The sequence below is a fragment of the Podarcis vaucheri genome (assembly GCF_965113315.1).
Source record: "Podarcis vaucheri genome assembly, chromosome: 16".
NCBI classification, from domain to species: Eukaryota; Metazoa; Chordata; class Lepidosauria; order Squamata; family Lacertidae; genus Podarcis; species Podarcis vaucheri.
Genome location: NC_138754.1, coordinates 4,343,257 through 4,355,578, shown reverse-complemented (window position 1 = coordinate 4,355,578; position 12,322 = coordinate 4,343,257). Strand labels below are relative to the sequence as shown.

Below are 12,322 nucleotides of genomic sequence, written 5' to 3'. Positions count from 1 at the left end.
CCTCTGTCGTCCCCTTCTCCTTGTGCCCTCCATCTTTCCCAACATCAGGGTCTTTTCCAGGGAGTCTTCTCTTCTCATGAGGTGGCCAAAGTCTTGGAGCCTCAGCTTCAGGATCTGTCCTTCCAGTGAGCACTCAGGGCTGATTTCCTTAAGAATGGAGAGGTTTGATCTTCTTGCAGTCCATGGGACTCTCAAAGAGTCTCCTCCAGCACCAGAATTCAAAAGCATCCATTCTTCGGCGATCAGCCTTTATGGTCCATCGCTCACTTCCATACATCCCTACTGGGGAAACCATAGCTTGAACTATACGGACCTTTGTCGGCAAGGTGGTGTCTCTGCTTTTTAAGATGCTGTCTAGGTTTGTCATCGCCTTTCTCCCAAGAAGCAGGCATCTTTTAATTTTATGGCTGCTGTCACCATCTGCAGTGATCAGGGAGCCCAAGAAAGTAAAATCTCTCACTGCCTCCATTTCTTCCCCTTCTATTTGCCAGGAGGCATGTGGCCATGATCTTTTTTTTTTGGATGTTGAGCTTCAGACCATATTTTGCGCTCTCCTCTTTCACCCTCATTAAAAGGTTCTTTAATTCCTCCTCGCTTTCTGCCATCAAGGTTGTGTCATCTTTATATCTGAGGTTGTTGATATTTCTTCCGGCGATCTTAATTCCGGCTAGGGATTTATCCAGCCCAGCCTTTCGCATGATGAATTCTGCATATAAGTTAAATAAGCAGGGAGACAATATACAGCCTTGCCGTACTCCTTTCTCCAAACTAAGAGCCCCCAAATTTGCAACCTTTCTTTCTGCAGTCCCTTTGACCATCAGAAGTCATTATGAGAATATTTTTGAAAAAAAGCCATTAACTGGCTGGACTGCAATTCCCAGCTGCCCGTGGGCGAAATACCCCAAAATGCAACAGGGGTGAAGCTGCCGTCCCCTTTGAAAGCTCAGCCTTTGTTTTTCTGCTCCTGGAAGACTACAACTCCCGTCATGCTGCGGGAGGGACTTGCCTCTAAGCAGGGAGCATGATGGGAAATGTAGTCACACGCCCTCCCCAGGCTCCCTTCCACCCCAGGCTGGGAGAAGGCTCCTTTTAGTGTGTTTGTGCATGTCGAAATGTGCAGCATCATTGGAAGTGTGGTGGGTGGGAGATTACTCAGCAGTCCCTCCCAAGTACTACAACTCCCAGAAGCCTTTGCGAGAGCAGGTGGGAGGGCGGGGCCAGGGCTAGGCTGGGTTCTGTTTCAACTGCTTGCAACAGAAAGCGCAGCCGCCGGGCGACCTGATGGTGATTTACTGGATAGGTTAGGGGGCTTTTGCTTTGCAAGAGGGGGCGGAGGGGGGGTGATCTTTCAGAGGAAAAGCGGACCGACGTGGGAACAGGAGATCCATTGGGGGATCTGGTATCTGGGAGAACAGGAGGAGGCTGGGCTGCAATGGGGTGTTTCTGAAAGTGAAAGCAGAGCTGCATTGAAAGGTTATATTTGGGGGGACGGGAGATTTTTGGGGGGGCTGGGGAAGGGCGAAGGACGTGGAGAGGCGTCCTGGGTGGACACAGCCTTGCTCAGGGGCCGGGCCTTGAGGGTGCCTCCTGTGAAATGGGCCTATTTGGCTGCTGCAGGGGTTGGTGGCTGCAGTAGGATCAGTCCTTGAGAGGTCAGCTTTTCCTGGCCTCAAGGTGGGGTCGTCCAGGTAAGGGGAGGGGTGGCAGCTGGGGGATGGCCTCTCCGTCCAAACAGGGGTCCCCTGGCGGGGCAGGGCTGCTGCAAGGGAGCAGGACTCGGTCCTACGGCAGCCTGGTCAAGACGGTCAGCTCGCCGGTGCGAGAGAGGCGGCTGGAGCATCGGCTGGAGCCTGCGGACACCCTCCAGGGGTTGGCGGTCAAGTATGGGGTCACGGTGAGTCTGCTTAGAAAAGGGAAGGGGTCATGATCCTTACACGTACGCTCAGAAATGGTGTGTACAGTGTTGCTGTTGCCGTTCATATGTAAAGCCCTTAACAGTTTGGGACCAGAATTTTAACGGCGGTCGCCTTACCCCATATGCGCCGACTCTGCCCCATTTTGCATCTGTAAGAGCTCAGTCTTTGGAACTCCATGCCCATTGATATTGGGCAGGTGCCTTCGCTGTACTCTCTTCAGTGCCTGTAAAAAAAACATTTTTGTTTAGACTGGCCTACCCAAATGCTTAGAAAGGTGACGTGAGTTTTTAATCTCTTTTTAGTCTACTGCTAGTTTAACTTTTTGAATGTCTTAAATTATTGTGGCTAATTTTTCTTAGCAACAATTTCCTTTCCCCCCCCTTTTTTGCAAACCACTTTGAGGGTTTTTTTGGGGGAGGGGGGCAGGCAAGCAGTGTATAAATTTTATGAAATGAATAACATATTAAGCTATTACGTATACATATATACACATTAGGGATGCAGGTGGCGCTGTGGGTTAAATCACAGAGCCTAGGACTTGCCGATCAGAAGGTCGGCGGTTCGAATCCCCGCGAGGGGGTGAGCTCCCCTGCCAACCTAGCAGTTCGAAAGCATGTCAAGTGCAAGTAGATAAATAGGTACCACTCCGGCGGGAAGGTAAACGGTGTTTCTGTGTGCTGCTCTGGTTCGCCAGAAGCGGCTTAGTCATGCTGGTCACATGACCCGGAAGCTGTACGCCGGCTCCCTCGGCCAATAAAGCGAGATGAGCGCTGCCACCCCAGAGTCGGCCACGACTGGACCTAATGGTCAGGGGTCCCTTTACCTTTATATACACGTTATACTTACAGTTGAACAACTCGGGAGTAAGCATGCATAGGGCATCGGTGCATGGCACCACTGGCTTGCAGCTGCCCCATTTTTAATGTGCATATATATGCTTGTTGGTATCGAATAGCTGGAAAGGAAAATTCCACTAGGTTCAGCTTATCCATTTACCCTGGAACTTTGAATGAAGGAAGAAGCATAGAAGCTGGTGGAAATATTCTTTCTGATACAACTTCTATGGGACAAGAGACATGTATATTTTATTGATGCATTACCTGCTTATTTATGTACCAGCAGTAACTATAAGACCTTCTGTGTTAAGCACAACTGTCCTTGGACAAAGCCGGCCGATAAATCATTTTAACAGCAATAAAATAAAATAAATATACACATATATAGATGAGCTCAAGATTCACTCTAGAATGAAGAAGAAACCGTCTCCTCCAGAAACCTCTGGAGCTGAGATGCCAGTTCCTTGCTCCGAAATGAGATATTGGAATCTGGCTGATAAATATCCAATACTGTTGAGATTCAGGAAGGGCCTTTTCAGTAGAGGTCTTTTGTTGTTGTTGTTTAGTCGTGTCCACCTCTTGGTGACCCCCTGGACCAGAGCACGCCAGGCCCTCCTGTCTTCCACTGCCTCCCGCAGTTTGGTCAAACTCATGCTGGTAGCTTCGAGAACACTGTCCAACCATCTCATCCTCTGTCGTCCCCTTCTCCTTGTGCCCTTCATCTTTCCCAACATCAGGGTCTTTTCCAGGGAGTCTTCTCTTCTCATGAGGTGGCCAAAGTCTTGGAGCCTCAGCTTCAGGATCTGTCCTTCCAGTAAGCACCCAGGGCTGATTTCCTTCAGAATGGATACGTTTGATCTTCTTGCAGTCCATGGGACTCCTCCAGCACCAGAATTCAAAAGCATCAATTCTTCAGCGATCAGCCTTCTTTATGGTCCAGCTCTCACTTCCATACATCACTACTGGGAAAACCAGAGCTTGAACTATACGGACCTTCTTCCTGCTACTCTCCCAATATCTCCCAGCTTCTCCCCTCTGCAGCCTCTGAACTGTGACCTTCTGCAGACCACTGTTCTAAATCTATACTGTCTCCTTCTTCTCTGGGAAGTACGAGGGGGGGGTACCATTCCTCCTCTGTCCAGCCCCTGACAGGTGTGGGGCTAGATGGGCCATTGGCCTGATCCAGCAGTTAGTTTCTGGTTCCATAAGAACACCAGAAGAGGGGTTAACCAGATGTCCCAAAGGGCTGGACCCAAGAACAAGAGCAACTCTCTCCTCCTGTGGTTTCCAGCAACTGGTATTCCGAAGCATTGTTTTTTTTTCTTTTTTTAAATTTTTTATTGCGGATTTTTTAACAAACAAGAAGACACCAAACATATAAAATACCGTCACCAAAGAATAACAATCAAAAGAAAACAACAACAGGTAAAAAGATAAACAGAAAACAGAAAAAATACAACAAAAGCGACTGTCCATAAATCATATTTCCATAGCTTTTGGACTTCCTCACATCTCCCTTTCCTGCATTCTCAGTAATAAAGTTGTATACAGCAATTTATCACCCTATTTCAATTTCTTATTTTGTAATTCTCCAATATTATATCTCAGACTTTAAATATTTTTGTCATATGCTTAATAACTTAGTTTAAACATAATATTACTTCCTAATTCATCTTTTACTTATACATCACTTATTCTCATAATTTCTTTCAACTAAAATTGCTGATGCCGTGTTAGTTTCTATCGTGCATTTTCTTAACATTCATACAACTTATAGTGTTTTTGTAAATAGTCCTTAAATTTTTTCCCAGTCCTCTTCCACTGTTTCTTCTCCCAAGTCTCGGATTCTGCCAGTCATTTCAGCCAGCTCCATGTAGTCTATCAATTGCGTCTGCCATGCTTCCAGCGTGGGCAAATCTTGTGTCTTCCAATGTTTTGCGATGAGTATTCTTGCTGCTGTTGTTGCATACATAAAAAAGGTCCGATCCTTCTTTAACACCCTCTGGCCAACAATGCCCAAAAGGAAGGCCTCTGGTTTCTTAGGGAAGGTATACTTAAATACCTTTTTTAACTCATTACAGTATATATCATTTCCCAAAAGGCCTTAACCCTCGGGCAAGTCCACCACAGGTGAAAGAATGTTCCTTCAGTCTCCTTACATCTCCAGCATTTATTATCATGCAAATGGTATATTTTTGCCAGCTTGACTGGATTCCGAAGCCTTGCTGCCTCAAACTGGGGAGGCCATTCTTGTTTATTCTAAATATTCACAAAGTTTGAGTTGCCATTCTTCCTTTCCTGGAACGCTATCCCCTTTCCAATTCTTTGCGGTCACCATTTCACAGGTGGAGACGAATCAGCGTATAGAGGGGAGGTCCAAAAAAAATATCTACATGGTGCCTAAGGAACAACTTGCACCTTGATATCAGCAAGACAAAGGAGATGGTGTTGGACTTTCGGAGGAAGAGAGGAGAACTAGCCCCGCTATACATCGGGGAGGGCTTTGTAGAGAGAGTCTCTTCCTTTAAATTCCTAGGAGTTTATCTCCGTGAAGACCTTACTTGGAAAATCAATACAAGCCAGGTGGTTAAGAAAGCCCAACAGAGACTCCATCTCCTCAGAATATTGCGGAAGAACGATGTCAATCAACATTTGATGATCTCCTTCTACCGGTCCACAATAGAAAGTGTCCTTTCCTACTGCATCACGGTGTGGTACGCTAGTTTGACATCATCTGATAGGAAGTGCCTACAGAGGGTGGGGAATACAGCACAAGATATTATGGGCTGTCCTGTGAATCCGCTGAATGAATGTTGCCTCAGAAGAGTGAGGAAAATTCTCAGGGATGATTTACACCCTGGCCGTCACTTTCTTGATCTCCTGCCCTCAGGCAGAAGATATAGAAGCATGATTAGTCACACCAACAGGGTAAAGAACAGCTTCTATCCACGGGCTGTTAGGCTGCTGAATGGAAAGATAACAAAAGGGCAACTGACTTTCGGGTTTGGTGGCTGTGCGTCAGTAAACGAGGGGAATCAAGACTAAGAGAGCTGAGTGGGGGGTGCAAATTGTACAAGTGACAATAAAGTATTTCAATTTCAATTCTCGCCGCTGTTGTGGCGTATCCCACCTTGATCAAGAACTTGGCATCACAAAATTTTAACAGCGCTGTACTCAGATGCCCCAGCAAAAAGAGGAGGCCCTGGCTCTGCCCAAATTATGCCAAAGTGAGCTCCCCCACTCAGTTTCTGCTGTTTTGCATGTTTCCACGTCCATGAGGTCTAAGCAGCTTGCTTTGTTAAAGAGCCTTGTATTTAGCAGCCCTTCCCTTTCTGTTCCAGACAGAGCAAATCAAGAGAGCAAACCGGCTGTACACCAGCGACTCCATCTTCCTCAAAAAGACTCTCTACATCCCTGTACCGGTCGAACCCAAGGCGCTGTTGTCCAACGGGTTAGATCTCGAGGAAGACGAGGAGGAGAAGGAGAAGGTGGAAGAAGGGGAGACGGGGGCCTTCCAGTCCGAGGCCCCCAAGAAGCAGAAGCATCCGCGGAAGAACGGGGCGTCGGGGGCCTCTGCCCCCAAGCATGACCTCTCCGCCGCGGACTTCCTGTTCAAGCTGGACTCTGAGATCCGCCGATCCAAGCAGGCCGCCACGAAGAAGCTGCGGGAAGGGGGGAACTCGTGAGTGACCCTGCTTTTTCCCTTTTCCGTGGGTCCCAAGGGTGGCACAAAGCGGATCCTTCCTCCTCTGCCCTCCCCCCCCGCCGGATTGGGCTGTGTTGCGCTGCAAACACGATGCAACAGGAGCATTGTATTTAGGTCGCTCAGAGCAAGTGAATCAAGCTGTGTTGTGGGAAAAGGGCAGACAGAGTGCTGGGCCATTTTCCTATTTTCCTCCCAGGCAATTGTACCCATTTCACAGATGGGGAAAATTAAGGACAGGCTTTATGTGGAAGGCTATTATTATTATTATTATTAGGTTGCACTTGAACCATATGATCCCAGAGTGGTTTACAACAACAATAATAATAATAATAATAATTTTTTATTTATACCCCGCCCTCCCCAGCCAAGGCCGGGCTCAGAGCGGCTTACAAGCAATAATAAAAACAAGATGAATGATTACAACTTAAAAACAAAAATAAAATACAACATTAAAATAATGGAACATTAAAATATTAAAATGTAGCCTCATTGCAGGAGAAGGAAAAGAAAAAAGAAAATGGGGGGGAGGGAATCAAATTGGCTCCAAGCCAAAGGCCAGGCGGAACAACTCTGTCTTACAGGCCCTGCGGAAAGAAATCAGATCCTGCAGGGCCCTGGTCTCATGAGACAGAGCGTTCCACCAGGTTGGGGCCAGTGCTGAAAAGGCCCTGGCTCTGGTTGAAGCCAATCTAACTTCCTTAGGGCCTGGGACCACTAGGGTGTTGTTATTTATGGACCTTGAGGCTCTCCGTGGGGGGAGATAAAGGGGTCTCCTGAACAGGGGTCAATATGTTTTCCCCACACACCCGGCACTCAGGCTGCAGCTTGAGTTATTTGCCCCAAGCGACCTAAATACAACGCTCCATTCTCAGACTCCTGTTGCATCTTGCATCTTGCTTGCAGCGCAACACAGCCCAATTGGGGAGGGGGGGGCATAGAAGGAGGGATCTGGGGAAAATATTCCAAAGGCCCGTTTTTAAAAGTTGTGAGCGGAACCTAGTTGGCTATACCACCCACGATACTAAAATCGACTAAAACAATGTAATTACAGTGGTGCCTCGCAAGACGAAAAGAATCCGTTCTGTGATTCTCTTCGTCTAGCAGTTTTTTCGTCTTGCGAAGCAAGCCCATTGAAGGATTAGCGGATTAGCGCTATTAGCGGCTTTTAGTGGCTTATCTGCTGATCGGATCAGCTGATAAGCGGCTTAGCGGCTTAGAAAAAAGGGGGGGGGGAGGAAAAAAAACCAGCAGGAACTCGCAAGACATTGTCGTCTTGCCATAGGAAATTCGTTTTGCGAAGCACCTCCAAAACGGAAAACTCTTTCGTCTAGCGAGTTTTCCGTCTTGTGAGGCATTCGTCTTGTGGGGCACCACTGTATAATAATATGCGTTTTAATTTTCATTTCGGAGCTCCACCTGTCACAAGGGACTCAAGTCTGGGTTGCAATATCTACTACTACTACTACTAAATTTCATTTATACCCCGCCCTCACCAGCCAAGACTGGGCTCAGGGTGGCTAACACCAGGTATGAAAACAGTTGATTGAAATACAACTTAAAAACAAGATTAAACTACATTAAAATGCAGCCTCATTTCAGTAGGAACTCAAATCAGAAACTTTTTGGGGGATGAAAACGTCAAGTCTTCACCAAGGCCAACTATCCAGACTGGTCCTTCATGGGCCAGAAAAAAGCCAGGGAAGTCCCCAAGTAGGAGTTTCATCACAAACGGAGAAAGGAAAAAGGAAAGGGGAAGGGGATCAAGTTGATTCCAAGCCAAAGGCTAGGCGGAAAGAAATCAGATCCTGCAGGGCCCTGGTCTCATGAGGCAGAGTGTTCCACCAGGCCGGAGCCAGTGTTGAAAAGGCCCTGGCTCTGGCTGAGGCTAATCTGACTTCCTTAGGGCCCGGGACCTCTAGAGTGTTGCTATTTATGGACCTTAAGGTCCTCTGTGGGGCATACCGGGAGAGGCAGTCCCGTAGGTACAAGGGTCCTAGGCCGTGAAGGCCACAAAGCTGGAAACCTTATCTGTGGGTTTTTTCTAACTGGGGGGCCTAAATTCTTAATTTGGCGTAAGAACCAGGCTGCAGCTGTGAAGTAGCAAACCAGGCACTCTGGCATGCTTAGATGCCTCCTTCTGTGGCCACCAGAGGGCGTAGTTGCTACAGAGCTGCTCCATCCTTGAATTTGTTGATGCTGATATTCTCATTTCTAACGGATTTCTGCAAAAGCATGCAAGATAAAGACTTGAGAGCATGTGGAGGTTTGAAACGGGGCCTCCTTGGACCGGGAGACCTGCAGAGATCCTGGTCATTCCCCCCAAACACCTGCACCCAGTTCCACGCAGCTTGGCTGGCTAGCACGAGCGACCTGAGATCGCCTTTTGCTTTAAAAACAGTCCCAGTGCACTGCGCTTTCTTTTCCACAACCTTCCTCTGTATCGGCGGATCCGTTGCCGGATGATCAGAGGAGGGATTGTGTGTTTGTGTGTTTGTTGCGGAACATTGTGATCCTGCCTAACGGATTGTGGGTGGGGTGGGAAGCTTTGAGGTCTCATCCAACTCTGGTCCTCAGCTTGGGCAAACGCAGCATTTATGGGCATCCTTGAAATAAAATTAATGGAGCATTCTGCCCGCCACCGAGGGCCCCATTTTCTCCAGAGTAGTCTCTCGGGGACCACATGCTGGCATTGCAAGGGCCAGAATTGTCCCTCAGTGAAGCTGGAGCCAGCCCTGCCCCTGCCCCAGATTTGGAGCCCAGTGAGGCACCTCACTCCTGGGAATGTATAAGTCTACTAGCAACTGTTAGGGACGCGGGTGGCGCTGTGGGTTAAACCACAGAGCCTAGGACTTGCTGATCAGAAGGTCGGCGGTTCGAATCCCTGCGACGAGATGAGCTCCCGTTGCTCGGTCCCTGCTCCTGCCCACCTAGCAGTTCGAAAGCACGTCAAAGTGCAAGTAGATAAATAGGTACCGCTCCGGGGGGAAGGTAAACGGCGTTTCCGTGCTCTGCTCTGGTTCGCCAGAAGTGGCTTAGTCATGCTGGCCATATGACCTGGAAGCTGTACCCCGGCTCCCTCAGCCAATAAAGCGAGATGAGCGCCGCAACCCCAGAGTCGGCCACGACTGGAACTAATGGTCAGGGGTCCCTTTATCTTTAGCAGCTGTTAACTGGGTTGGCTGAATAGAAATCCAGTCTCCAGGGGCAGTGTACCGCTCCCCTGAGCACCATATGCCAAGGGCAAGCAGGGAATGGCCAATTCCAGCTCCAAGTGCCCTGGATCTGGGCATTCAGAGGTAGACTGCTCCATAGTGTGGAGGTTCCCTTGATGCCAACTAGATTTGGGAAGAAACCAGGGTCCCTGTTTCCACTTTAGGGGCCTCCCCTGCTGGAGGGGAGAAGAGTCCTGCCGAATCAGGCCTTGGGCTGGTCTGACTGGTCCAGTATCTCTGGTCAGCTGAAGACTTCTAGGAAGTCTGCAAGTGAGGCATGAAAGAAACGGTTTCTCTGAGCCGGTTGCCCCTGGTGCTTGGAGATAGACTGCCACCATACGTAGAGTCTCTGAGCAATCCCCACCCTAAACCAAAATTTCCCCAGCGGTTTTCCCACAGGCCTGCGGTCGACCCACTTTGGGCTAGGTGGGTCTGATCCACAAGGGTAGGTAAAGGGACCCCTGACCATTGGGTCCAGTCGTGGCCGACTCTGGGGTTGTGGGGCTCATCTCGCTTTACTGGCCGAGGGAGCCGGTGTACAGCTTCTGGGTCATGTGGCCAGCAGGACTAAGCCACTTCTGGCGAGCCAGAGCAGCGCACGGAAACGCCGTTTACCTTCCCGCCGGAGTGGTACCTATTTATCTACTTGCACTTTGACGGGCTTTCGAACTGCTAGGTTGGCAGGAGCAGGGACCGAGCAACGGGAGCTCACCCCATCGCGGGGATTCGAACCGCCGACCTTCTGATTGGCAAGTCCTAGGCTCTGTGGTTTAACCCACAGCGCCACCCGTGGCCACAAGGGACACAACTGCACATCCTTCTCAACAGCAGTTGCAGCAGAACATCTCTCTCTCTCTCTCTCTCTCTCTCTCTCTCTCTCTCTCATATATTTCCCTTTCCCACACTTTAGGGTTTCTGGGAGCGAGCCAGGCTCTCCCCACGCCACGGCCGCCTCCTCTCCCTCCTCCTACCAGAACGAGGCTTCTTCCCGCGCTGTCCTGGGCCCCGTGCCTCTCACCAAAATCGCCCGTGCCGACACCCTCCGCGACCAAGAGGACGAAATCTTCAAGCTCTGAGCGGCGCCGCTTCCCTCCTTCTGCTGTCCGTTGGGCTCTGGCGACCGCAAGAGACCCTCCCCGTCCCTTTCCCCCCACCCCACCGGACCTACCAGTAAGGGGACTCTCCCATTGCAAAAAGCCAAGGAGCCGGGAATTGTTTTTGGAGGATGGACGACCCCCGTAGACGGGCGCTTCGGGAGGGGCCTCCGTGGCGTCAGCATCATCGACGACCCATTTCTGCCTCCTGGATTTTGAACAGACTCTTTGTGTGTTTTTGTCTCTGCCTACCTTTGTTTTCTCCCTCCTCCTCTGTCATATTTATCACCTTAAATGCTTTCTTGCCTGTCCTCAAAGTCCAAGGATATCCTTCCCTTAATGCCCCCCTCTGGTATATATGGAGCGGCTGGCTGAACGGAAGCAAAGGGGGCGCTGTTGTGCTGTGGGAAACCTGTCCCTTGTTTTCCGGCGGTCAGTTTAGGGCTGGGGTGGCCATCGTGGGATCCCCGGTGTGGCTGGCCGTTGGGCGAGGGCTTGTTGGGTCTGTGCTCGATTTAACAGTGGGATCCCTGAGCCGTTCCAGCCCACCCCCTTCCACTTCCAAGGCTCCCATCTCCTCACCCCGCAGACGTCCGGTCGTCTTGTTGTACTGCCACCCCTGTGATTAAAACAACCGGCAGATTTTGCTGACTTCCAAGTTTGTCTCTGTGCCTGTCTGACTCTGTTTGTTTTTTGTCTGTAACGGTCGCTGGCAACCTGGGAGCTGTACATGCTGGGATTTTGTCCTTGGGGTTTTGCTTCACCCCGTAAGTGGGATAAAAATAAAAATAAAAATAAATTTTATTTATACCCCGCCCTCCCCGGCCAGAGCCGGGCTGAGGGCGGCTAACACCAATAAAATCACAGTAAAAACATAATAGGGGGGGAAAGGGGGGGGGAGAAAAAAAACACAATTTAAAATCCAAGTTAAAATGCAATTTAAAATGCAGCCTCATTTTAAAGTAGCTGCTAAATCATAAGGGGAGGGAAATGTGGGTCAGACTGAGTCCAAACCAAAGGCCAGGCGAAACAGCTCTGTCTTGCAGACCCTGCGGAAAAATGTCAAGTCCCGCAGGGCCCTAGTCTCTTGGGAGAAGAGTGTTCCACCACGTCGGGGCCAGCGCTGAAAAGGCCCTGGCTCTAGTTGAAACCAATCTAACCTCCTTGAGACCTGGGACCTCCAAAGTGTTGTTATTTGTGGACCTTAAGGTCCTCCGCGGGGCAGACCAAGAGAGGCGGTCCCGTAGGTACGTGGGTCCTAGTGTCCCATTGCCTCCCCCCGATCGAGGGATGCAGTGGAGCAGGCTGCCTTCAGAAGAGGCTGCCTGCCGCCCCTCTGCATGAGTCAATGCTCTGGGCTAGATTTCTTTCCCTCTTCAGTGGGGGGCACCTAGAGGCTGGGGGGGGGGTATGTGGCATCCAGAGGTGCTTTTTTACAATAACTCTTTCTCATACTTTATTTTTTTCTCTCTCATTAATATTTTATTAAGTTTTATCAATAGAAAAGTTCAGAAAAATATAAAAACAGAAAAATACAAAATACAAAAATACAAACATT

General features: G+C 49.4%; 1 protein-coding gene across 1 annotated transcript; it reads left to right on the top strand.

Moving 5' to 3' along the window:
- The first annotated feature begins 1,209 nt into the window (after window positions 1-1,209).
- LYSMD1 (LysM domain containing 1) lies at window positions 1,210-11,422 on the top strand. Its single transcript, XM_082202570.1, has 3 exons — window positions 1,210-1,894; window positions 6,094-6,434; window positions 10,581-11,422. The coding sequence occupies exons 1-3, from the start codon at window positions 1,715-1,717 to the stop codon at window positions 10,744-10,746; spliced, it is 687 nt and encodes a 228-aa protein (XP_082058696.1). The 5' UTR covers window positions 1,210-1,714; the 3' UTR covers window positions 10,747-11,422.
- Window positions 11,423-12,322: the final 900 nt, after the last annotated feature.

Excerpts from the sequence above, each read along its gene's own strand:
- LYSMD1 (XM_082202570.1), top strand. The coding sequence starts at position 1,715 with ATGGCCTCTCCGTCCAAACAGGGGTCCCCTGGCGGGGCAGGGCTGCTG. Across the intron at positions 1,895-6,093 it reads CGGTCAAGTATGGGGTCACG|ACAGAGCAAATCAAGAGAGC; the intron begins GTGAGTCTGCTT and ends TTTCTGTTCCAG. Across the intron at positions 6,435-10,580 it reads CTGCGGGAAGGGGGGAACTC|GGTTTCTGGGAGCGAGCCAG; the intron begins GTGAGTGACCCT and ends CCCACACTTTAG.